We start from the raw sequence: 25,603 nt of genomic DNA, 5'->3' as shown, positions 1-25,603 counted from the left end.
GCCTCCGAGCCCCAATCCCAAGACCCTCGGGCCATCCTTGCCTGAGCTGTAGCATTCCCAAAGGGGCTGGGGCTTAAGGGGCCCTCGGGGCGGGGTCAAGCCGCACCACATATCATGAGTCACCTCCTGGCTGGGTGACCTCTGACAACTTGCTTAAACCCTCTGGGCCTAGATTGCCCCTAGTCAAAAGAAAAAAAAAAAAAGCTAATGCTAATACCCACCCTACGGTGTTGTCAATAGGATAAAAGTCCTGGCACAGCTGGGCTGAAAGTTTGGACACCCTAACCCTCCGTAACCCATGGGCACTGCCCCCAAGGTGTGACCCAGGGTGCTGACATGGAAGGGGTGCTCCTTCCCTGCCCAAACCCCCCGGGACCCAGCATCACCTCTGGCCGGGCACGGCAGGCTGGCGTTCTCTCCCGCCACTCTCTCCAGCAGGCCGCTGGTCTCATCAGCCTCCCAGTGTGGCGGCTCTGGGGAGAAATGGCGTGACCCTACTTACCCCGGGGCCGGTGGAGAGGGCATCCCATCCACAACCCAGCCCGGCATAAGGCCCTCAGCTTCCTGGCCATTGGTGCAGACCTGCCTCCCACCAGTTGGCCCATGGTTGGCCCACAGAGAAGCCGCTAGGGTCCCCTAAGACTCCAGGGCTTGGAAGGTGGAGCTTGGCATCACCCTGCCCTCCATGCCCCTCCAGCTGCCACTTCCCGGGTTTAATTTCAAAATAGTGAAGGGTTCCTAGGTGGCTCGGTCATTTGAGTGTCTGACTCTTGATCTCAGCGCACGTTGTGAACTCAGGATCGTGGGATGGAGCCCCACGCCAGGCTGTGCACTTGGCACGGAGTCTGCTGGTCCCACTCCCTCTGCTCCTCACACCTCCCTCTCTTAAATAAATAGAATCTTTGTTTATTTTTTAAAAGATTTTATTTATTTGAGAGAGAGAGAGCACGCGTGCACACAAGCAGAGGAAAGGGCAGAGGGAAAGGGAGAAGCGGAGCCCGATGCAGGACTTGATCCCAGAACCTGAGATCAGGACCTGAGCCGAAGGCAGATGCTTCACCGACTGAGCCACCCAGGCGCCCCATAAATAAAACCACTGATCCAGACCTCTCTGGCTCCAGGCACCTCACACACATCCTCTCACTGACTCCTCGCATATAATCAGGCCCATTTTCCAAGGGAGAAAACCAAGGGCCACAGAATGGAAATAACCGGCCTACAGTTGTCCAGCTGGAAAGTGGAAGAAGCCAAACCTTGGCCCTGGCATGGCACCTTCTGTCCACACCAGTGGACAGGGTACCCACGAGTCTCCCTCATGAGGGACAGCCCCACTGCCTCGGGGCACTGGAGGCTGGGAGGAAGGCAGGGGTCACACATCTCAGAAGCCCTGGCTGCTGTGGGGAGAGGGGGGGAGCTGTGAGTTCTGGGGTTTGGGGGAGACTCACCCAGCACCCGGAGCTCCAGCTCCCAGGCATCCAGGCCGGCGCTGTTGGAGGCCTCACAGCGGTACAGCCCGGCGTCAGAGGTCTGGATGGCAGAGAAGTGGACGGAACCCTCGGGCCCCCCACCCTGCAGGGTCATCCCGTCCTTGGACCAGTTCAGCCGCGGCTCTGGGCTGCCCTCAGCCACACAGTTCAGGTCCAGAATCTCTCCGGACAGCACCTTCAGGACCCGCGGGCCCAGCTGCACCTGAGGGGGCACTGACACGGCCCAGGGGAGGGGCATCAGGTCGTTGAGCCCCCAGGTGGGGGTCACAAAGCCCAGACCCCCAAAGGGGGCCTGCCTGCCCTCCCTTCTGGGTATCACCAACCAGCAGAAATCATCATGGGGGTCGGTCTAAGGCTGACCATTCCTCATTCTGTCAGGAAAGGGACACCCCATGTGGACCCCCCAAAGTGAACAGAATCTGGCCTTTCACCTGAACACATGTGCTCTCATCACAAAATCACTCCTCTGTGCTCAGTGGCTTTCTCCCCCCGCCACTTCCCCCAACCCCCCCAGCCCTTCCCACCTCTCCCCGCTCCCCTAGGCCCTCCCTCCCCTGGGCTGGGGAAGATGTAGGTGCTCACTTCTACCACATTCACATCTCCTCCGTCGCACTCGGTCTTTCTTACGGGAAGGTGATACCATGCCCATTTGGCAGATGAAGAAAACTGAGGCTCAGAAGGGCTATGTGATTAACCAGAGTTGCCTACCCCTTCAGCTGATAGGAACTGGAGCCTGCCTGGCTCTGTGGGCCCAGGCCCCCCTGGGCCTCTATGTCCAGGAGCAGGAGGGTGTACACACCCCGCCCACCCCCATGCCTGCCAAAAACAATAGCAGCTTTCCCTGTGCTGCGTGCCCCCTCATGACAACCATGGAATGGGCATTACTGGGGGCCCCCCTTCGCGAAGGAGGAAACCAAGGCTCAGAGACGCCTAGGGCCCAACCAAGGTCACACAGCTGGGCAGTGGTAGAGGCAGGATTCAAATCCGGTCCTTCCAACTCTGAGGCCCTACTCGTCACCCGGCCCCCCTGCTGCCATGTCTCTCAGATGTTCATGCAAACCCACAGCAAACCTTTGAGCCCTCGCCCTCTCTGAGCCTCGACCCTTCCACCTGGGAAATGGGATGCTAGCTTAGATCAGGGGACAAATTTTCTGGAAAGGGCAAGAGACTAAATCTTTCACATGGGCCAGATGGTCTGTCTCTCAGCTACTCAACTAGCCATTGTGGCACAAAAGCAGCCCCAGACCACACGTACACAAGCGTGTCAGGCCGTGCCCCAAGAGGGCTGGTTTTATGGACACTGAAACCTGAACCTTGTGTAATTTTCACGCGTCACACGGTATTATCTGGGGTTTTCTTTTTCCCAATCACTTAAAAATGTGGACAGCGTACTTCACTGGTGGGCCATGTGAAAACAGGAAATGGGGCAGATGGGGTCCGAGGGCCGGAGTTGGCTGACCCCTGTCTTCAGTCATTCCCTAAGGCTTTTGGAGATGACAAGCTCCCTGGCTCTTTTTGGTGGAGCGACAACATGGCTAGTGTCCGTGGATGGGACCTGGACACCCAGGGGCACATCCACTGCTGGGGTCCCAGCCGAGCCAGGAACCAGAACCCCCTCCTGTCTTCTAAGCCCCCACCGACCTAGGCCTGCCCTGGGCCCTGCCCTCTGTTCTCAGGGCATCCCAAGCATGAGCACAGGAGTAAGGAGCAAGGGAAGGAGAGAGATGGGGCTGGAGGAAGGCAGGATGCAGGGGAGGGGAGGAAACCCTGGAGGGCTCCCACGAAGAGGTGACAGGGCCCAGCCCGCAGAAAGGGAGGAGCACGGAAAAGGCCTGAGAAAGACAGAGGGAAGGGCGGGGCCACGGGTCAGACCCAGGTGACCAGCAGGGCCCTACCTTGCACCTCGAGGTCGTAGCGCCGAGAGGCGGACCCGGCAGGGTTGCTGGCCGTGCATCTGTAGAGGCCGCTGTCACCGACCTGGGCCTGGGCCAGACGCAGGGAGCCTGAAGGGAGGAGGCGATGCCTGCAGGAGTGAGGGGCACTGGTGAGACCACAACCAACCCCACCCCCGCGGGAAGGACCTCCAGACCCAACTTGAACTAGCCACCTACCCCTGGAAGCCTGCCAGGACTGAGGCTATGTCTACCCCCCACCCAAGCTTCAGTCTTCCCCCCCACCCCACCTGCCTCTACTTCCAGGCCAGGGCCAGGTCCCACCCCAACTGGTCTAAGACCTAATAGTACTGGACTAGGAATCCATGGCTTGGGATCTGGTCCATAGTCCGAACTTTCCTCACTGAGTAAAGCAAGTCCCATCCCTTCTTGGGGCCTCCATTTCCTTATCTGCAAAATGGGCACACTAGGAAGGCCTGCGTCTGGGGCTGGTGAGCAGATTCCATGTAGGTTCATGTGGCCTGGCACAGGGTCACCAGTAACTCCCCCTCTTCTACTGCACGCCCTGCCCTCAGGCAGGGGATGAGGCCCCCTTTGCCCGACCTTCCCATGGCTTGCAGGGAGAAGCTGCCAGCCCAGAGGCCCTTTGTGCCTAAGTACCAGGGCCGGCCAGACTCGGAAGCCAGTGCTCTTTGGTGCCCTGTGGCCCAGCACGGTGCTGGGCCCTCCGGAGGGAGCTGTGGAGGCTGCCCGTCACAGCCCTCCCCATCTGGCCCACCTTGCTCAAGGCACCTGGCCCTTATCCCAAAGGGATCGGGGGCCCCCAGCCAGACTCCTGCAGCTGGGCTGGACCCCATGGGGCCCCTGCAGACATGATGTCACCGGCCCACATGTGCTGGCTCTGTGAAGCCCCTGTCCCCACAAATCAAAGAGGGCAGCTGCAGCCACTAGCCCCAGCTGGCCCCAAATGTAAGTGGCCAGCACAGGGGCGGGGGACCCCAAAGGCCAGCCCTGCAGACTGTGCTCCCAGGATACAGCTGAGCTCTAGAGCCCCATAGGTCTGGGCCGCCCCCTCCCCTTTCTGCTGAGCCTTGGTTTCCTCCTCGGCAACACGGAGGTGACAATAGTCCCTGTGTCCCAGGCATCTGCGAGTCAAGTGCTCGGCATGTGTTTCTCAAACAGGTCAGTGTCACCAGCAACAGACTCTCTAGGCAACCCCGGGCTAACTACTTTGGCCCTGCTGGGCCTCTGTCTCCCCATCTGTGAGATGGGGTAATAATCACTCTGCTCAGCGGCCCCTCCTGGAGCATCCAGCAGGCACGTGGCGCAAGTTCTCTGAGGACAGCTGTAAGTGACACACTGGGGGGCGGCCTCAGAGCCCAGGCACTGGGTCAGAACACTGGGTCAGTCCAACCTTGTTTGGCCACACGCTTGCTATGGGAGGTTGATCTAGACATTTAACCTCCCTGTGCCTCCACTGTCTCATTCTGGAAACTAGAGACAGCAGTGGCACTTATCCCTCCTGGGGTCATCGGAAGAACAGAATGGCCTAACGCGCAGTACACTGCTCAGAACAGAAAGGTACTGAGCAAAGGGCAGCGGTTACCATGGTGATGACGGCACAGGCACAAACAATACACAATACAGTTCAGTGTTTAAAACGTTCACATAACTGGCTTCATGTGTATGTGTGCTGGGGGGGAAATCTACTCATTTTTCACTGCTATATAGTATTCCCATGTGATTCTACCATAATTCATGAACTGGTTTCCTTTGGTGGACATTAAATATTTAGATTTTTTTCTTTCCTATCTTCCTCCCTCTCTCCCTTCTCCCTCTCTCCCTCTCTCTCTTCCACCACCAGAGATCTGCGTACACTGCTGTGTGTCCTGTAGGCACAGGCACAGGACCCTTGGACCACAGCTCATATACCATCCACTCTCATTGGCACAGACCACCTCCCTGATGGCTTGTAGGGCTCAGCTTCTCATCAGACTCTCATCAGACTCTCCTGGCCCCACACTGAGACTCTGATGGCAGTGCCCTACCCAGGGAGGAGATGGAAGCAAGGCTTTGACAACAAGTGTCCCCGCACGAACTACCATCTGCCTCTTTCAGGCTGACCTGGGGTCAAGGTCTCTGTCTCCCTAAGACTCCGTGTCCTCATCTGGAGTTACAGGAGCTGGTGGAAAGGAAGTGACATGAAGCCTATGGATGTGGGGCAGAGCCAGGGCTCAGTCAACAACCAGCTGAGCTGCCCTGAGCTGGTTGCATCATCTTTCAAAAGGGAGGAAAAACACTTCGGTCCCATTTCGTCCCAGTAACAGGGGAAAGCTTCCCCCACCTGGCATCACTTTCTTGGCTTGGTTTTTCTTACAATTTTTGCCTGTTTGGTTTCTTTAATTAAATAATGTTGACATCCACCAAACAAGGACAAAATCATTCTGAGAATGGAGCGTAGCCTCAGTCACACTGGCGGCAGGGACAGGGTTCCCTCCCTCCCCCGCCTCACTGCAAACCTCCGCTGGCAAAATGGGGACAGCGCACAGCGCGCAGCTCAGGGGAAAGAGATCTGGGGTGGGGACTGGAGTTCAGGATCTGAGGTCTGGTCCTGCTACAGACATGCTGTGCAACCTCAGGCAGCCGGACAATGTCTCTGAACCCTGACTCTTTCATATCTGAAGAGGTAGCTCTGGATTCCTTTATTCAGAAGTTGCCTTCTAGTTCTGAGAATTTTAGAGACCACAGAGCTCTTTGCTGGCTCGCTCCCTCTCTCTCTCCCTGCCTCAACAAGACCTTTAAAGGATAGGAAGTAGGTAAAGTCTTTAAAAAAAAAGGGGGGGGTGCCTGGGTGGCTCAGTGGGTTAAAGCCTCTGCCTTCGGCTCAGGTCATGATCTCGGGGTCCTGGGATCGAGCCCTGCATCGAGCTCTCTGTTCAGCAGGGAGCCTGCTTCCCCCTCTCTCTCTGCCTGCCTCTCTGCCTACTTGTGATCTCTCTCTCTGTCAAATAAATAATTAAAATCTTTTAAAAAAATTTTTTTAAAGGATAGGAAGTAGAAGCTTCCGGAAAAAGATAATCAAAGAAAAGTCTGAAAGTGGAAAATTCCCCATAGTGAAGGTAGGCAGCTTGTCTCTCTTGGGACCAGCCCCAGGTCGTGCCCAGAAAGGGAATGCTGCTTGCTTTATCACGAATGAAAATGGAACGCAGGGAGGATCCATCTTACAGATGGACAAGCTGAGTCCTAACAGAGGCCAAAGGACCCCGTGCCAGCCCCGTGCTGCCTGAGTCTGCCGCCACTGACAAAATGGTCCTATCACCACCTTGTTTTAAAGCCCTCTGCGGCTGTCCACTGCTGGCTGCCCCAAATCCAAGCACAGTATCCTGGCCTGTGTGGACCAGGCCCCCACCCCCACCCCTGCTTGACCACCGTTCTGTCTACCTGGGGCACCCCTCCACCTCCTGTGCACCCAAATTACACCAGCTCAGCCTTCAATACTTAGACATCACCTCCTCCAGGAAGGTCTCCTGCCTTGACGCTTCAAGGCCGGTAGGTGCAGCCCATGGACTCCCACAGCGGCCTGTCCTTCCCCCGCCCTATGGGCTTGTGACCCAGCTCTCCCTCCCCTTTCTCAGAGGCTCTGCAGGTCTGGCAGCTGGAGCCTGGGGGTGGGGGCCAGGGAGAGGTGGGAGGAAATGGGGAGAACATGGCCGCTGTGTGCATGTGGCGTGATCAGCAGCAGCCGCTCCGTTGTGGCAGAGCGGCCAGATGGCTCTCCCCAAAGCACCCAGATGAGAACAGGGGAATTTCCTGTTTATGACGTGTCCTGGGCCCGAGTTGTCACTGTTGGCCCTGCAGGGTTCACACAGACACACAGATCGGGGCTCAGATCTGGCAGAGGCCCACCTACTCTGCCCAGTCCCTCTGGTTCTTGGAGTTCCAAGGGGGGAACCTACCTACCCAGGGAGACCAAAGGGCACCAGACAGGAAGTGCTCAGAATCAAGCCAAGAGCTGGGAGCTGGGCTACACCATCAGCCTCATTCCCAGCACACTCCTGGGCCGCAGCCTCCCTCAAGCTCACCTGTCCAGCTCCCTCTTGTTCTCTGTGGCTCACAGAAGAGAAGCCACCCCTGTCTTGGGCAATGCACTGCGTCCGGTTACAAGACCCTGGAGCCATTACGCCGTTCATCACGCTTGGGATCACCTGTTGGCACTGACACTTCCGTAAGTGGAGGGGCCAGGGTCCTGCCCTGTCCCCAGCCCTTAAGGCAGGCCCTGACCCACAGTAGGTGCTTAATAAATGCATAATGGCAAATCCCAGCTGTCCATGCACACACCCTGCCCTCCCCCTTCACTCATACTGTGTCCCATCCCCTCCAAACTGGTCTTAAGGACACTCTCCTGCCCTCCAGATCCCCTTCAAGGCCACACATGCCCCAGCTCCTCCAGGAAGCCCTCCCTGATGCACGCCCTGCTCTGAGTTGCGTGGAGTTCAGCTCAGCTACCTGCTCATTTGTTCCCTTGCTAGACAAAGAGCCAAGGGGTTCCGGCTGGGCCGGCCGCTGCAGGGGTGGGGAAAATGCTCCTGTCCTCGGGCTGCTCAGAGTCCAGGTGGCTTATCTACACCCCGACCCTCTGGCCGCATCCCCTGTTGCTTGCCCTGCTGCCCCCATTTCTAAAGGGCCTGCTGCCGCCCTTCCAAGCTCACTGCATGAGCCCAAAGCCTTCAGGAGAAGGATCGGTGGCTGTCCAACAAACAGCACCCCTCACGGTCACCTGCCAGAGGGCCGGTCCTCACCCACGTGTGCCCGCCACGTGCCTGGGGGGCACAGCTCCAGTCGGCCCACACCTTCTCCCACCGATGACCACTCTGACCCTCATCTCCGTGCTGGGGTCATGCCACAGAACCTTGTAAAGAAGCCCCAGATGGAAAAACCAGTCTAGAGAATTTAGGTAGAGGGGCCCGATACCCACAAAAGGACCAAACATGACCTAGGTGAGAGCGGGAGGACGCGCCATCCCCATGAGTCCAAGGAACAGCCCAGCAATGCCAATACAGAGGGCTGGTAACGATTGAGCGCCTCCTGTGTACCATGTACGTCTCAGCACCTACGACGCCCGCTCTTGCTCCAAACTCCCAATGGCCGGACCTGCAAGGCAGACAGAGCCTACCGGGAGCACCCTCTTCTGCAGAGGACAAACTGAGTCGAAACAGAGAGACGAGGGCCCCCCAGCGGGTCAGGGCAGCACGCAGACCTGACCTTTGGAAGCTGCAACCATGCTCCCAACCATCAAGGTACTCCTAGTGTTTGCTTCTGAGGTTCATTGCACGTGACTGTTCTCCAGAAAGAGAGCCGTTGGCCATAGGCTAATGAGACCCCGGCTCAGAGCTGCTAGGCCAGGAGGCAGCACGAGCTGTGAGCATCCGTCAAGGCGAAGACCCCACAGAGGGGCAGTTGCTCTTCTCCGGGGCCACCAGAACCCGGCTGCAGTTTGACACTCCACTCAGGGCTCTCTGCAGGATGCTCCCTCCACTCGCTGTCCCCTCCCCGCCAGCTTCCCCCCACCCCCAGATGCGTCCAGATTGGCCCTAAGTGGGACCTTGGCCCGCTGCCCCCGGGAGCTGGAGCCCGAGCCAGGAGCGCTCACAGCTGTCCCAACCACACCTCAGAGCCACAAACAAACACTGTTGCCTGGAAACCCCACCTCGCCCCAGCATCCCGGCGCGGAATCATGGGACAAGAGCCACTAAGAGTTCTCTGGCCACCATCGTCTGCCCAACCCTTTCATTTCTCAGATGGGAAGACTGAGGCCCAGAGAGGGGATGAGTCTCACTCAAGTTCACTCAGTAAGTTGGGGACCAGGCTGGGACGGGACCGCCCAGTGTCATGCACAGACAGACCCCGGTGTCTCTCCAAGGGCCTTTTCTCGTGGCTGCTGCCATGGCCCCCTGGGCACACGGGCTTGCTCATGAACCCTGCTGACAGTCCGGCCGAATCACAACTCTGCTATCAAAGGCAGCAGACACACGGGGTAGCAAGCACCCGACGACCATTCCCACCCCCGGAATCAGTTGTTTGCTTTTGGGATGATACCCCAAGGAAATGACCCAGAAGATAAGGAAAAGCATTTGTGGGAAGATGTTCCAACAGCACATGGATCCCCATGGAGAACTGGCAATGGAGCACATGCCCCAAACAGAGAAGCAGCTTAGCAACCATGAGAGCCGAGCGCCCTGGAATGTTATTTTGCCCTTTCAATGAACAGCAAGTGACACGGGCCAGGATGAATCAAGGAAATGGGCAAACGGGGAAGAAAATACCAGTGAAGAGGGGCAGAAAGAAGGAACACTAAGCCGGGTCCTATCCAAGCATCTGCGTGCCCCAGGGGGAAGGGGGCGTGGATGCAGGTGGATGGTTTCAAGTTTAATGATACTCAAGCACCTACAGTTGTCTTTCCTTTGGGACCCATTGACTCAGAGGAGAGAGGAGCCCAGAGAATTCTCTAGACCCTGCAGAGAGAGCAGTGGCCTGCCTGACCTTAACCCAGAAGCCTGATGTATGTGTGTCAACATGTTCTCACGTCCACAAGCAGGTCCCCATGTGTCCGCGTTTGTGTCTGCACGCATGCCTGTGTCTGTCCGTGCGTCTGTGTGTCTGGTCTCTGGGGGCATGTGTATGTGTCCATGTCTCTGTGTGTATGTGCACGTGCACGTGTTAGGACCCAGCCCCAGGAGTGGGAAGGTCAGGATCTCAGTTTCCCCACCCCTTGGGGTTCTGTTTCCCCCTCTGTGTACCGGGCATAGCGCTGCTCACCCCGGCCGCCTCCAGGAGGGCTGGCATGAGAAGAGGGTCACTACGTCCCAGTGGAAATGCGGGAGGCCTCGAGACCCAAACACATCGTGCTTCTCAACCTGACCGCATCACGGAGTCGCCAGGGAACCCGAAGAAGTGCCAGCCCTGGACCTCTGCTGGCGACCCCAACTGTAGCCAAGGCTGAAAGCCCCTCGCTGACGACACCCAAAGTCAGGAAAGACAGGCGCCAGCCAACCAAGGGACAGACGCCGGCCTCTCGTCCCTGAGGAAAGAGGAAGGGGCCATGGCAGACGGGGAAGGGCTGAGTCCTGGAGGTCCGTGAACACTTATGACTCAGAAGACTCCATCCACAAACTTCCAGAATGGCCGCTTTGATGGAAGCTGAGCCTTGGGACCCCCTGGAGAAGGAAGAAAGGAAGGACAGCCTCGGAGAGGGAGCAGACGGCAGCTCCCGCCCGCCTGGCACCGCCACGCTCCGCTCGGTGCGTATTTCCGGGAGGACTTTTAAATCCTCATTTTCTGGCCGAATGGCTGTAGGACGAAGGGCAGCTGTGTGTCTGTGAGCAAACGGAGTTCCATTCTGTGCGGGAAGCTGTCTGCGCCGCAGGGAGGCCCAGAGAACCACGGGGACCCGGAGCCTGTGAGCCAAGTTCAAACGCAATCCTAGTCGGTCGCGGAAACACCCCAGAGGCCCCTCCACAGGTGGCTGGATAGACAAAAGGGGGTCTTTCCATACAAGAGAGTACTATTCAGCCACAAAATGGAAAGAAGTCCTGATCCACACTACGATATGCTTGAATCCCCAAAACATACGTAGAGTGAAAAGAAGCAGACACAAAAAGCCACAGATTATATGATTTCACTTCTGGAATCTTCTGGAAACATCCAGAAGAGATCAGTCCGAAACCAGAAAGCAGATCAGGGGTTGCCAGGGGCTGGAGTGGGGGACGGGCAGGCACAGGAGGGGCTGCCACTGAGTGTGGGGTTTGCCGGGGGGAGGGTGCTGGAAATTGCTGGAAATGTCCTAAAAGCAGTTGTGGTGATGGTGACATGACTCTGAATATGCCGAATCCCAGAACTGTCCCACGGGGGATTGTATCTCACTAAAGCTTGTATATTTAAAACAGTAGGTAAGAACAAAACGAGGTAACAGACGTGATCATTTCCCAAATGCCGGAAACGATGCCTTAGTTTGTGAATAGCCATGGCCAAAAAGTGGTATCAGAGGGCGCGATTTTCCCGCACTTGACCGTGTACTAAGCATCGTTCATCCCTCGCAGGACCCCGTGAGTCTTATGTAAACAACGTCCACTTTACAGGTGGAGAAACAGGCCAGGAGGAGCCAGCGGCCACCTGAGGCCACACGACCCCCCGAACACCAGCCAGGATCCGCAGCCAGGTGTGACCGACTCCACGGCCTGAGCTCCTCACCCAGCCCCGCAATCCCCCCCAGGCCTACTTTCCTCCTCACTTAGATAAACTCCCAGAGTCTCGTAAGTCTCAGGGGAAAGCTGGAAGCCAGCGAGAAGTGGAGAGGGCAAGGGAGAAGGAACAGAACGCAGGATTGCAAAAGCAGCTCCTACAAATTTATGGCTCCCGGCTGATCTATTAACACATCACAACCAGGAGGGGTGAACAAATGGGTATACTGTGGATCATTTCAGTAACAAGCCATAAATAACAAGCCCCGCCGGCCGCCGCCCACCCGAGGAGCTCGCGCCAGGCCCTCCGGGAAGAGACGGAGGCTCCCGGGTCTCCCAGCCCGAGACGTGCCGCTGCGGGGACACCGATGAGGCGCTCAGACCCAGCCCAGGCACAGGACCCCAGTCACAGTCAGGGGTGCGGGCTTCGAGGTTTGGAAGGGCTCACCGAACAGATGTTCTGAGATGCGTAGACACACGTGTGGGCGTTCGCGGGGGTTGGGGGGGGCCGAGACCTCCTGGGTCTGGAACTTCTCAAAGACCGTGCCAGGACTGATGTCACTGGCCAGAGCTCCCCCCACCACCACCCCCCCTCCCGCCACCCTGGGCCCAAAACTCAAGGGCCTCAGGAGTTTCGAGGCCTTCTTGTCTGGAACCGCCATCCCCCGCAGCCCTGCCTGTTGGGAGGGTGGAGTGCTCGGCCTCTCCGAGGGCAGGTGGGAAGCTGAGTCAGAAAGCCCAGCCACCGGACACCTGGCCTGCGGAGCAGGCGAGGACACAGAACGTGACACAGTCGGGACACTGTCCCAACAGCGGCGACCACAAGTGGCTCACCGCACCTCGCTGAGCCTCAGTGGGCCCGAGAGACGGGCGGCCGCCAGATGAACGGAGGGTCCACCTGCATCACCCAGGGGCCAGGGCACGAAGCGCCGGGCATCCGTGACTCCAGACCGGTCTCTGTCTTTCTCTTGGAGGGGTCTCTGCTCTCTCAAGGGTCCCCTGAGAGGCTTCCGGGGCCCATGGACTGAAGTGCTATGCGTGGGAGGCCTGGGGGGCTCAGTCGTGAAGCGTCTGCCTTCGGCTCAGGTCAGAATCCCAGGGTCTGGGGATTGAGCCCCCACTGGGTTTCCAGCTCAGCCGTGGGGGGGTCTGCTTGCCCCTCTGCCCCTCCCCTCACTTACGTTCTCTCTCTCAAATTAATAAAATCTTTAAAAAAAAAAAAAAAGTGCTACGTGTGAAATTGAATACACATCCCCTGGGAGTGTCCACAGGGTCCCACCCACTGGCTGGGTCACTGGCCACCTTGAGGCCAGTTTCCTTAGACCCCAAGCTCCGCCCATTTCCCAGGCCCAGGGGCATGTGGTCCGGGTTACCTGTCTGTGACGGATGGCACAGGGCGGAAGTCCTTGGTCCAGGTGACCAGTGGAGGTGGGGAACCCTGGGCCTCACAGTCCAGGGTCACCTCATCACCGGCCTTGGCCGTGACTCTCAGGGGCTCTTTGGCATCCTGTGAGCCGTTCACGCGGATCCTGGGCTCAGCTGTTGGTCAAAGCACGCAGGGACTGTGAGCCGGACAGGAAGCCATTACATGGGGGCCCGGGGGGGGACAAAGATGACTGTCCCCAGGAAGCAGAGAGGACACTGCCACCCTGGGAAGTGCAGAGACTGGGTGGGCTCTGCCATCAGGGGAGAGTGCAGGTTTGGGGGTGGCCTTAGATCCAATGGTTCCCCACCCCCAGTCCCAGCCTCTACCTCTTCATGGTCACCCTCCCTCTGGAAGCTCGGCTGGCCTTGGTGACCCTGATCAGGTCCCTCCTGCTCCAACATCTGCTACCCACTAGCTGGTTGGAATGTTCCCTGGGGACATTCCAGATGGTTCTGTCCTTATCTTCTCTGTCTCCCTTCTCCTCTGGGATCATCCCAGTTATTCTCTGGCTATCAACCACCAGAAGACACACATGTCCCCTGGCCTCCTCAAACCCTCACTGGGGGTTTATAACAACCCATGTCCATCAAGTCTTTCTCCTATCAAGCTTGAGGCTCCTGATGATGGAGATTACCCTGCACCCCTCTGTCTTTATGTCCCACCCCCACATTCTTAGCCAGGTGCTCGCACACAGACAGCACCAGTAGGTGTCTAAGCAACAATAATTAAGCTAGCCAGCTGGAGATATCAAGACCCATGTACCCCTCATGCATCCCTTGCACATGAGAGAGAAAATCTCCATTCTAAGAAAAAAATTTTTTTACAATATGAAAATATTGGCTCTAGGAGTGTATCTAGAAAAACTGGGCTGTGCATTTGCTCATTCATTCCAGCCAGTTCCTGAGTACCGGGCTCTGCATGAATGCTGGCCAGAAGCAGCAAAGGAGACAGATCCTGCCCCTGTCCTCCCAGTGTTAGGGCCCAGAGGGAACATGGGTACCAAACAGCTCAATACATGATTCATGATTTAACCAGACTTGCGAAGCATCTCACGAAGGGGAGATTCTAGAGAATTTACAGCAAAGTGACTTGGAGTCAGAGAGCCTACATCTGACCAATGGAAGAAGTCAGCTGGGCCAAGAGGGGGTAGGGAATTCCAAACAGAGGAAACTGCATGTCCCAAGGCCCTGAGGCAGGGTGTACCATTTGAGAAATCGAAAGGAGCAGAGGGTCTGGGGTATAGAGGCTCAGAGAGAGAGGCGGGCAAGGGGGCCACCAAGGTGGGAGGGCTCCGGTAGAGGGCCTGTGGGTTTCCAAGGCTTGTTAGAGTGACAGTTTCCCGCCATCTGCTCACAAAGGGTTGAGTTGGTACCCCTTTAAGGGTATGCCCATACTACTGAGGAGAGTGGCTGGAGGAGGACATCTTTGGTCTGTGTACCTTTCAGATAGGCAGAATTTAGAGGCAGGATTGACAGAGGACAGGGAAGATACAGGTAAGGTCAGATTGTCCGTGCCCCTGCCTCCACGACTGCCAAGACCTTCTCCCGAGACATGGGGAGCCATTACTCACTGTTCACAGAAAGCCTCATCTCCTGGCTTGAGAAGCCCACAGCGTTGGTGGCTGTGCAGACATAGGCCCCGGCATCCTGGGGAGATGGCCGGGCGATGACCAGGGTGCCATCCTTGCTCACGTTGTAGTGGAGACCCCCAGAGTTCAGCACATTGGTTTCCTACGGTAGAGTCGCAGGGGACATCAGCAAAGCCCACACCCCATGGGGATTTGCATCATTCTCCTTCCCATGATGTACTGGGCCTGTCTCTGGTTACCCTCATGCTAACAGGCTCCTCTTACTTTGGTCCAAGTGATGGTGGGCGTGGGGACTCCTGAGGCCACACAGGGGAGAGAGGCTGGAACCCCTTCATTGGTGACAAGGTGGGTGGCAGTGGGCTGGATCCGAGGTGGCACTTTCAAAAACAAACCGATTTTATAAACCAAGGTTCTGAGCAGCATTATCCACAGTAGCCAAAAGGTGGAAACAACCCAATTACCCATCAACGGGCTGACGGATAAACGCAATGTGGCATGCAGAGGTCAAATATTATTCAGCTTTAAAAAAGGAATAAAAGCCCGATACGTACTATAACAAGAATGCACCTTGAACACAGTATGCTAAGTGAAACTAGCCAGACACCGCACAAATACTGTATGGTCCCACTCACATGAGGTCCCTGGGATAGGGAAAGTCAGAGACAGAAGGGAGAATGGTGGTTGCTAGGGGCTGCGGGAGGAGAAACGGGGACCTAGTGTTCAATGGGAACAGAGCTACAATTTGGGAGGAGTAGAAGGTTCTGGAGCTGGACGGTGGTGGTTGTATAGCCCTGTAAATGTGCTTCATGCCCCTGAACGGAGGGTTTAAAGTGGGTAAAATGGTATTTGCCACAATTTTTTAAAAAAACTACTTCAACGAAAGAATACAGTGGCATGGATCTCATCGACAGCCACACTTTTGTAGACAGACGGAGGGCAGCCGCGCCTGGGAACCAGCTGTGCCATTTCTATGCTCTGGGACTTTGGATAAACCACTTAATCTTTTGGTACCCGTATTCCTTCATCAGCAAAAAAGCTCCTTAAACCCAATTCCCTGCCTACTCTCCAGGGATGGACAGATGAGAAATGGCAGCAAAGAGTGTTCACAGAACACAGTGAACTTGAAAAGAAGTGCCAAATCCATTCTGGGCACCATCCAGATTTGCGGGGGAGGAGAAACCGGGTGTGGACCAGTCGGGAGAAGCCGAGGGCTCTGCCAGTAATGCTGAGACCCGTTAGGGAGGATAATGCCCTTCTGGATTGTCTCAGGAGGCCAAAGCCTGCAAGTCGATTATTAACGTTGAATGGAAATGAAGCGAGCCAAGAGCCAGCGCGGGCCCCGCGGGCAAGAGGTAGCCTCTGCTGGTCCCGAGATCCTGCTGAGGGACATGTCTGTCTGAGCTGTCAGTTCGGAACGGGGAGTCTTTTAAACCTCGTGTCTTGAGTCCTTATGAAATTTAAGTGAAACATACACAGACCCCCGCAGGATGTATATATTATATAAAAATCATTTATATTCAATGTAAACACAGTTATATACAATTTCAGTTACACGTAACTCATTACATATGTAGTGTGTGTATATGCACACGTGTGAGCTCACATGCATGTAAAGTGTGAGAGATACACACCAACATGTAAAATTATCTGGTTCTCCTTAGCTTCTGGCATTATGGGAGTCTTGTCTTTTACTTGTCGCACCTCAGATTCCCCTCCAGTGAAAATGTACTCTTTGTGCTTTTTTTTTTTTTTAAGGAGTATTGAAGATCAAGTTCTCCCCATGCCCCTTCCCCATCCCATCACACCTCGCACCCCTCCCCAACCCGGGGACTCACCCTGGACGACGAGGTCCACGTCCCTGTGCTGAGAGCCAGCCGTGTTGGTGACCACACAACTGTACCTCCCTGCGTCCTCCTGCAGTGCCCGGTCAAGGTGAAGGCTGCCATCTGCTTGGACGGAATGCCGGCTGCCGGGTGGGAGCTGGTAAGAGGGGAGGAAGCCCCAGTCTGAATTGTGGCCCAACACCGAGCCAGCTGAGAGAGTGTTCTAGAAGCCACACTGCATCCTGGGCCAGTGGGGAGCAGGCTGGACTGAGAGACTGGTGGTTTGGAGCACCCCCACCCCTTCCCTGAGACTCCTCTGCCCCTGCAGAGACTTAGGGCTATAGGTCATCTTGAACCCACTCTCCCACGGCCAGCTGGACTAGGGCAAGCTGCCTTACCCCCGTGGGCCAATGGGAGCCTCTCCCAAGAGTGCAGGGTTGGGGCCAGAGCCTTTCCTGAGCAGGGGCTGGGGCTCCAAGGCCCTTCCACACCAAGGTTACAGAGAGGAGGGACAAACTCCCAGTGAGAACAGAGCCACATGGAGTAGGACAGAGCTGCCACCACACCAGATGTGGTCCCAGAGAGAGAAGCAGAGACAGCAGCTCCTGGTGGCTGCCCAGATGTGTCCCCATGGGGACTAGGGTAGGGCAGGGAGTGCTGGTCCGGAATGGGGCCTGGGGTAACCTCTGTGAAGATGTAAAGTCAGCCCATCTTTGGTGAGGGGGTTCGGCCTTCTTGACCCTGTCTCGGGGGTCCAGCCTCACACCCTGCCCTCAGGTTCTAGAAGCTGCTCCTGAGCCATCTCAGGACCAGGCTTTTTTGGGCTGAGCAAGCCTGAGGGGGTTCTGCCCAGCATCCTTTCTGAAACAGACTCCACATCTCCAGCCACTCCCCGTCCTGGCCTCGACAAGGCCCAGGGCCACCCCTTTCGCGCTGCCCCTCCGATCCTCCTTGGGAGGGCTCTTCACTGCCACAGCCCACACCCCCAAGCAGGCGCCTCCTTGGGGTCATGTGCAACCACACAGGCTGCAGGGGGAGTCAGTAGCACGATTGGCCTCTGCAGAGCTCTCAGAATGGTGGGGGGGGGGGATGAAAGCCTTGTCTCTGTGCCCCCCAGCTTTCTGCTCCCTAGCCTCAGCACTGATGGAGCCCGAGGTCCTTCTGCAGCTCTCTGGCGGGGACCGGCAGCCACACGATCCTCGGCAGGACTTGAGAGGCCGACAGAGGCTATCAGCGCACTTGTCAGAGAATTTCTGGAAGGATGCAGGAAAGAGAGGGAGGAAGAAAGAGCACAGTCCCAAGCAAGCGAATAGCGAAGCGGAGGTCGAGGGGTACACAGCAGCCTCTCCGTCCCCTGGCACCAGTGCCACTGCTCCCAAAGAGCAGCACTCACAGGCAGGCCGGCCCTGAGCCAGCGCCTCTCCGGGAAGGGCCTCCCAGCCAGGATGATACAGGGCAGGGACACCGGCTGTCTCTCCAGCACCCGGACAGTAGAGGCACTGCTGGCGATCTGCGGGGGGGCTGTGGGGACAGGAGGACAGGAGATGGTAGGGGTCACCCAGATTCCCGTGGGTGGTCATCTGGGGGACAGAGGTCCCACTGCCCCCCTCTCCTCCCCAGGGAACCAGTGGGAGCATCAGGATAAGGGATCCTCAAGTCCAAGGTGCATTTTCTGGGGCATGCTGCCCAGGAAGGAGGGGTCCAGAGGCCCCTCTTGGAGAACCGGGCAAGGACACTATGTTCCAGAGGGTGGACAGCCATAGGGGTGGCCTTCCCAGGGGCCCCGATCTCCCCACCAAACCCTCCTCCCCTAGCTCCACCAGCGAACCATGTCCAGTCACGACGAGCTGGGCCTCTGCCTGGACCTTCCCAAACATATTTTGAGCTTCGCAGACATACTGGGCCTGGTCTTCAGGGACCACACCTGAGGGGCAGAAAGGGGCAGGCTTGACTGCCCAGGCACACCTCTGCTCCAGACCCCCAGGGGCAGGAAGCCCTCAGCAGAGCCCGGCCCTGCAGAGGGGAGGTAGGAGGGCTGGGGGACGCAGCCAGGCCTTGGAAGGGCAGGAATGGGGCCCGTCTGTGAATCCCTGTGCCTTGTGGTGTGAGGGGTGGGGTCGCCGATACAGACACAGTAGCCGGCATCCGGCCCGGCCCGGCCCAGGGCAAGCGGTCATAGTAGTGACAATGGTGGCCGTGACAACTGTTAAAGCACAGAATACTTTACCTGTGTCAGGAACCATGCTGGGCGCTTCCTGTGTAAGAGCCACATAGCAACCCCTCCGGGCAGCCTTTCAGGAAACCCAAGTGGCAGCTTCTGTCCTTATCACTGCCTCGGGTTCAGACTAGCAGGACGACGTGCCCGGGGTTAGCCGGCCAAAATATGACCCTGCAACCACCTTACCCAGGGTCAACGCCAGGGTCAAGGCTCTGCCCCAAGCCCCCCAGCCTGGGGGCTGAGACTATCAGACGCCATCCTGCCTCCCCTGGCCACCCTCCTCCAGCCCCAGTGTCTTACTCTCAAAGAACAGCACTCCCGAATTGGGCTGCCCGGTCCTGCTGCCCCGCCTGGGCCCCAGTGGCTGGCCATCTCCACGGCGCCAGGTGACCTTCGGGGGCGGGCGGCCCGTGGCCCTGCACGCCAGGAGGGCGCTCTTCCCCAGCTCCACGGTGACGCCCCGGGGCAGCTCCGTCAGCTGGGGCGCATCTGCAGGGAGACGACTGGTCAGCCACGCCTGGGGGCTGAACCCGCCGTGCCCCCAGGGCGCTGTTCCCGCGCAGCCCGCCTCCCCTCCCACTGTTGGGAGCTTCCATTTCTCCCAACCTCACCCTGTGAACCTGGGGCTGACTCACACCCAGGGCTCCAGAGCCAACCTGAGCTTGGCTTGGTCCAGCCCTGGAAAGCTCTTGGGGATGAGGCAGAGGGAGCAGCCTTTGGCGGGACGAAGTTGCCGCCACACCTCATACCCCCGCATCGGGTCACAGGGGCCCCGCCGGGCCTCACCATGCAGGCGGAGGCAACAGGCCTACTTTTGGCAGCAATACCTCCTGGGAAGCCCACCTCTGAGGGGCAGCAAGTCAAGCTCCAGCCACAGGAGCCCCACCACCTCGGAGACCCTCCACCCCCCCTCGCCCTCCTCCACCTTCCTCTTGCAGGTGTCCTGAACTTGGGCGACCATTCCCTGACCCCCAAGAGCCAAATCCGTGGAGAGATGAATGGCCATCTTCACTCTCCTCTCTACGTCTCTGTTTGCTGATCTTTTTGTAAGGAGTATATAAAACTCCACCACAAAACGAAAACAGGCTTACTATAAATGAGGTGCCCTTACACTTGATGGTCCAAACAGGACACTGGAGCATGACCAGGGCTGTCTTAATCATAGCACCAGGACAAACGTCCCAAACAAGGATGGCCCTGCTCACAGGAATCAAACAAAACTCCAGTAATACACGAATATATTTCCCCCCACTTTTCTTCCACACACCCCAAACCTCATGCCCTTCCCCAGAGACCACTGTTCACAGTTCACAGTGTTTCTTCTAAGGCCTGTCTTATATTTATAATCAGGAGAAGATAAGTTGTTTCCCAAAATAGAAATTCATGATCCTGGCAGGCCAGGAGCCAGGCCAATTCCAGATGGGTCCGGGCCTTGTCCCCACAGCTTATGGGCACAGTTCTCAGTTCCCTGTCCCCAGACCTGCGACCAGGAAGGTCCCCTAGACTTTTCTTAACCCCATGGCATCCAACACCATGGAAAACCCTCCACCCTTTTGTTCCGTCCACCTCCCTCCAGAAATCTCCCCCAACCATCCAAATCATGACGTCAAATTTCCCTCCTGGCCTGGGGATTAGGGATGTTCCAAGGAGATATAAACACAACTTGGAAAATTACTGCAAGGAAGACCCAACAGTCTTGGAGCCAGCCTCAAACGCCACCCGCATGCCTGTCTTTGTTGGTGGTGCCTGGCATCTGCCGCAGCCCAGGATCCCAGAAAGCCTCTGTTCCGGACTCGCCTCAGTCAGGATCATTAGTCCTGCAGAGCCCTGGCCTCAGGAGGCGTGGCTCTGCCATCCCCCCTTGCTGGGGAGATACCCCCAGAGTCTGCCTTCACCCACTCCGTCCAGCCAGACCTGCTTCTGGACCCGCCCCTCCTTAGCCCCCAAACAGCCCAGCTTTGTCTCCAGGCTCTGGGACACCACAAAGCACACTCTCTTCCCCTTTCTCCTCCCAGTCCTGAACGTGCCCCCCAAAAGGGACAGCCGGCCTCTAACAGCAAATAATCCGTACGGAGGGCGGATTCTGGAATGCCTACTGAGGGACAGGCATGGTGATGGAGCTCTCAGAAACACAGTTTCATCAACCCCATTTTAAAGATGAGGAAACTGAGGTTCAGAGGGATCAGGAGGCCGCCCAAGGGCACAGCTCCAAGTTAACAGCGGAGACGGGCTCCGAGCTTGGGTCTGACTGCTGCTAAGGCCCAGGCTCTCGCCCACCGCACCCCTGCGTCCCCCTGCGTCCCCCTGCGTCCTCGGGAGCAACTTGGCTGGTGTTTCAGCCAGAGCCGCACCCACCCCTCCTGTCCTCTCTTTGGGGTGGATTCCAAAGCAGCCGAATCCCAGACTCAGATTGATCCCACCCAGAAAACTCCAGCCTCCAGCACAGCCATCCCTCCTGCCCCAGTCCTCACTGGAGCCCCCAAATAAGGCAGGGCCCCAGAATCCTCAGATGCTAGAGCTGAAGGTCCTGTGGTCCCCTCATTTGCATATGGGGGAAACTGAGGCTGGGGGCAGAGGCAGGGCCGACCCTGATTCCTGCAGCGTGTCGGTGGGGACTGGGTTCCCAAGCCGGTGCCCTTCCCAGAGACTCATCAGTGGGTCAGCCATCCCTGCCCTCAGACCCCCTCCTCACAGACTTCCAGGGGAGCCCTGCAGCACCCCAGCAAGGGACTGCAAACTGGCCCTGTGTTGAGGGAACGTCAGGATATCTGTGACGGGGGGAACAGTCTCCACACCCCCCTCCTGGGACGGTTCCTGCCACTGGGTCGGGGCCACAGACGCTGGGGCACACTCCCCTGGGCCTCTTCCTCTCAGAAAACTATCGACAGTTCTAGTCTACAACCGCACTGACATAAAGGCAAACATGATCCAGGCCGGATTCCTTGTCATCTACTTGTTGTCATCCATCCGTTTCCTTCTGATTTTAAAAGAAATGAAAATCAGAGCCTTGTCCTCGGGCTCTGGCCCCATCCCAGGCCCTGGGTCCATACCCGCTGTGCCTGACGGAAAAGCCAGAGCTGCTTCTCTCCTGCTCCCCCAGGCTGGCCAGGGGGGCCCCTGTGCTCCCCAAAACATAAGCTCTTACCCCCTGCTCATCTACCCGGCAACCTGGGGCTCCCAGGCCGGGAACAGAAGGCAGGGAAGGAAAGGAGGAAACACAGGGAGGAACGAGCATCCTCTCTTTCGAGGGAGAACTCAGCAGGTGCAGATAAGTTCGCTCAGAGCAGGGAAGGAACAGAAAGGAAACAGAAAGGGCGCTGAAATTGGGGAAGGCGTGCCTGCTGGGAGCCCGGTCTTCAGCCCTGTGATGAATCCCCCTGCCTCCCCCGGCCCGGGGCGGCCAGCGTGTTGAGCATCTACTCCATTCAAGCCCCAAGCGACACCTGTTCTCTCATTAAATCTCTCAAGGACCCTATAAGCAAAGCTCTATTGCCATCCTCCCTTTTCACAGATGGGGAAAAGAAGGCTCAGGGAGGCCAATAACTTGGCCGAAGAAGCAGGGGAGTCTGGGAGTCATCAATGCAGGAATCGAGTCTACCAGAAGCCGGACCCACGGGTGATGGGGGCCACCAACGCTGGCACTCGCTGCCCTCCTTCCCAAACACGGCCAGGAAGCCAGTTCCCAGCTCAGCAGCAGGAGGTGGGCACAGCGCCCAGCCATTCCCCGCCCTGGAAGGCTCTGCCCGCCGGGCTAGGAAGGCCGGGCCACAGCTGCCACCCAGATGGGCAGGAAATTTGATTTCCCACCGCCGCTGCCAGGCCAGCTCTCCCAGACACGCTGGTGCTGGGCCACAGTCCATCCCTTCCCTGACCTCAAGCCGAAGGCCACCTGTGGCCAAGAAGCCCGCCTCTGGGGTACCAGCCGTCTCCTCCTCTGACCCCGGGAACCGGCCCTAAGGTCCATCGCTGACAGGTGAAGGCCAGGACCAGGCGGGCTTGTCAGGCTGGGACCCAAAGAAATAATGCACCGCTGAAAAGAAATCAGACACGGAGCAGAGGATGCCTGCCTGTGACAAAGAACCAAAACCCACTATTAACAACGACAGCGACGTGGGTCAGAACCCGCCGCCCCAGGCCTGTCTCACTCGCACACGTACAACGTCCCAGAGAGTTTGCCGACCAGGAACCCGAGCCTCAGAGTGGAGAAGCAACGTCCGAGCTCACCCTGCCGCTGAGCATAGGGGATGCCCTCCAGGGGCTAAAGGCCTGGGCCCTGGGTTCGGATCTCAGCTCTGCCACTCACCAGCTGTGTGGCCTTGGACAAGTCCCTTAACCTCTCTGTGCTTCCTGTCCCCGCATCCCTACAGGAGGTAATGACCGAACCCGCCTCAAAGAGTTGTGAGGTTTACATGCTAGTGCACAAAACAGGCGTAGAGCCGGCCCTGGTAGTGGCAAATTTCACAGAAATCCTGGCTTCCATGTTTCTTGCTATCAGGCCCTAAGCCCGCGGCTTTCCCCACCCAACCCGCCCCACCCAAGAGGGAACCACACAGCACACCCCCTACAGGGAACACTGAAGCACATCCTCTCTACCCTAAAAACTCTCCCGACCCCCGCAGGACAAAGCCCAAACTGTGCTGGGCTCCTGAGGAGAGCACGACCCAGAGCAGTCAGCAGCCCCAATATGCCCCTTGGCCCCGGCTCGGTCCTACTCCCCGGCTCGCTTCTCTTGCCACAGGGGAGGTCTGCTCCTCCCTCTCTGCTTGCCTAGAACACGGCTCCCCAGCTCATCCCTGCCTGACGGCTTCTGGGTTCATCCCGGACATCACCTCCTCCAAGAAGCCTTCCCAGCCTGCAGTGTCGTGTGGACCCCTTCTCTGGGCACCAATAGCTCCCCACAGATGCCACCTGCAAATGCTCCCGACCCTGAGATCCCATTTGTCCGTTTGCCATCTCTCTCCTTGATGCCAAGAGCGACACAAAAGCAGAAGCTGAGTAGTGCCATTGTGTCCCTAGTGCAGGGCCCGGCCCCCTGGGGACCGCGTTTTGGAGGAAGGAGGGATGGAACAAACGGAGGCTAATGGTACCCCAAGCCTGGAGGATCCAACCCTGACTTGGTGCTAATGTCCTCAGGGCCAGAACCTGCTCCTCACAGGGCCTGCTCCCCTCAGGGCCCCCCACCGTCCTTGGGGAGCCCCTTGGCCATCCCACCCAGCCAAGACCAGCACACTGTTATTTCTCTGTGTTTTCCCGGGACTCCCCACATCTGCCTCCCCACCGTGGCCACAGCAAGCCCCTCCGAGCCCTGTTCGCGCTGGCCCAGCATGCCCAGGAGCTATGTCTACAACTCCGAGCAATCCCCACGGAACTCGTGCAGGCCTGGAATGCAGATGTCAAGGCCGTGCGTTGCCGCAGAAGAACCCAGATTCCTCATCTGTAAAAAGGGGATAATCACCCCTCTGTTTATTAAGCACCCAAGATAGGCCAAACCCCATGCTAAGCATTATATGCCCATCTCACCGAATCCTCCCAGCCACCCCGTAGCATGATCAGACCCATTTTACAGATAGGGAAACTGAGGGTCAGTGACTCAACCAAAGCACACAGACGGCAAGTGATGGAGACAAGACGGGAACTCGGGCCTCAAGGAGGACGATGCTGGTCTCTGTGGCAGGCAGCCTCCAAGGACCCCAGCCTCCTGGTACTCACACACTTGAGTAGCCCCTCCCACCCACCGTGTGCCAGGGTTGGTCTGTGCCAACAGAATATAGTAGAAGTGAGTGTCTGTCCCTTCTAGGACCGGCTGGTTATAAAGACTGCAGCTTCCTTGTGGGATTCTCTCCCTCTCCCTCCCTCCCTCTCTCTTCTCCCTTTCTCTTCTTTCTCTCTTCTCCATCTCTGTTCTCTTTCCCTCTCCTTTTTCCCTTTCCCTCCTCTCTCTCCCTCTCTCTTCTCCTTCCCCCTCACTTTTCTCTCTCTCTCCTCTCTCCCTCTCTTTCTCTCTCCCTCTTTCCCTCCCTCTCTCCCCCCTCTTTCTCCTCTTTCCCTTTTCTCTCTCCCTTTCTCTCTTCTCTCTCCTTCCTCTCTCTTATCCCCTCTCTCCCTCCCCCTCCCCCCACTTTTCTCCCCCCTCTCTCCTTCTCCCTCTCTCTTTCTCTCTTTTCTCTCTCCCTCTCTGTCAGTCTCTCTCTCTCTCTCTTAGCTCCCTTGCTCGTGGGAATCCGTGTCAGGAGAAGCCCTCTAGAGACACGCACATGGTGGATGAACAGAGGCATCCTGCCAGCTGCCGCGGGAATGAATCCAGACCGGCTCCTCCAGCCCCAGTCAAGCCTTCGAATGACGCGTCCCCCGCTAAGCATCAGCTGCAATCCCATGACAGCCTCCGAGCCTCCACCACCCAGCCAGGCCAAACCCTGGCCTTCCAGAAATGCCAGTGAGTAGATGCTTACTGTTTAAACCGCAGAGTTTTGGGGAAATTTGTCATACAGTGAGAGGCATGGTGTCCTTGGTCCCATGTGCTCCAGACCCACACAATACAGATTCTGTACCGGCGTTCTCTACGGTGGAGTTCCCTCCTCCCTGCTCAGAGGTGGGGCAAAGGGGCAGGGGGCACTCACGTCCAACCTCCAGCCGGATCTCTGCAGACGCATCGCCCATCTCATTGACGGCCCAGCAGGTGTAGATGCCAGCATCCCTCTCCCGAGCTGCTGGGATCCGCAGTGTCCCGGAGCTGGAGGCTTCAGGGGCCAGAATCATTTCAAGACGCCCTGGACCAAAGACGGGAAAGCATCAGGCAGGTGCCCGTGGTAGCCACGGAGGCTGCTGAGCCTTCCTGACCCTCAGGCTCCTGGAGCTGCACCGGGCTGGGGCCTGGGAGGGGCAGAGTGGGGCAAGGTTGCTCCCCAAAAGCCAGGACTCCTGTTATTTAACGG

General features: G+C 57.6%; 1 protein-coding gene across 1 annotated transcript in view; it reads right to left on the bottom strand.

The window, feature by feature from the left end:
* LOC111146187 (hemicentin 2) overlaps positions 1-25,603 on the bottom strand; it is a 145,678-nt gene that overhangs the window by 77,586 nt on the left and 42,489 nt on the right. Inside the window, exons 15-25 of the mRNA XM_022501624.1 lie at positions 25,289-25,438; positions 18,972-19,160; positions 18,282-18,377; positions 17,847-17,974; positions 16,466-16,610; positions 14,895-15,007; positions 14,613-14,772; positions 12,990-13,155; positions 3,383-3,510; positions 1,446-1,700; positions 387-473 (exon numbers count right to left, since the gene is read on the bottom strand). Of these exons, the coding sequence (XP_022357332.1) occupies positions 387-473; positions 1,446-1,700; positions 3,383-3,510; positions 12,990-13,155; positions 14,613-14,772; positions 14,895-15,007; positions 16,466-16,610; positions 17,847-17,974; positions 18,282-18,377; positions 18,972-19,160; positions 25,289-25,438 (1,617 nt within the window). The remainder of the gene's footprint in view (positions 1-386; positions 474-1,445; positions 1,701-3,382; positions 3,511-12,989; positions 13,156-14,612; positions 14,773-14,894; positions 15,008-16,465; positions 16,611-17,846; positions 17,975-18,281; positions 18,378-18,971; positions 19,161-25,288; positions 25,439-25,603) is intronic.

Source organism: Enhydra lutris, unplaced genomic scaffold (assembly GCF_002288905.1).
Source record: "Enhydra lutris kenyoni isolate GAN:26980312 unplaced genomic scaffold, ASM228890v2 scaffoldscaffold13, whole genome shotgun sequence".
NCBI classification, from domain to species: Eukaryota; Metazoa; Chordata; class Mammalia; order Carnivora; family Mustelidae; genus Enhydra; species Enhydra lutris.
Note: the sequence above shows the minus strand (reverse complement) of the source record. Positions and strands in the feature narration are given on the sequence as shown.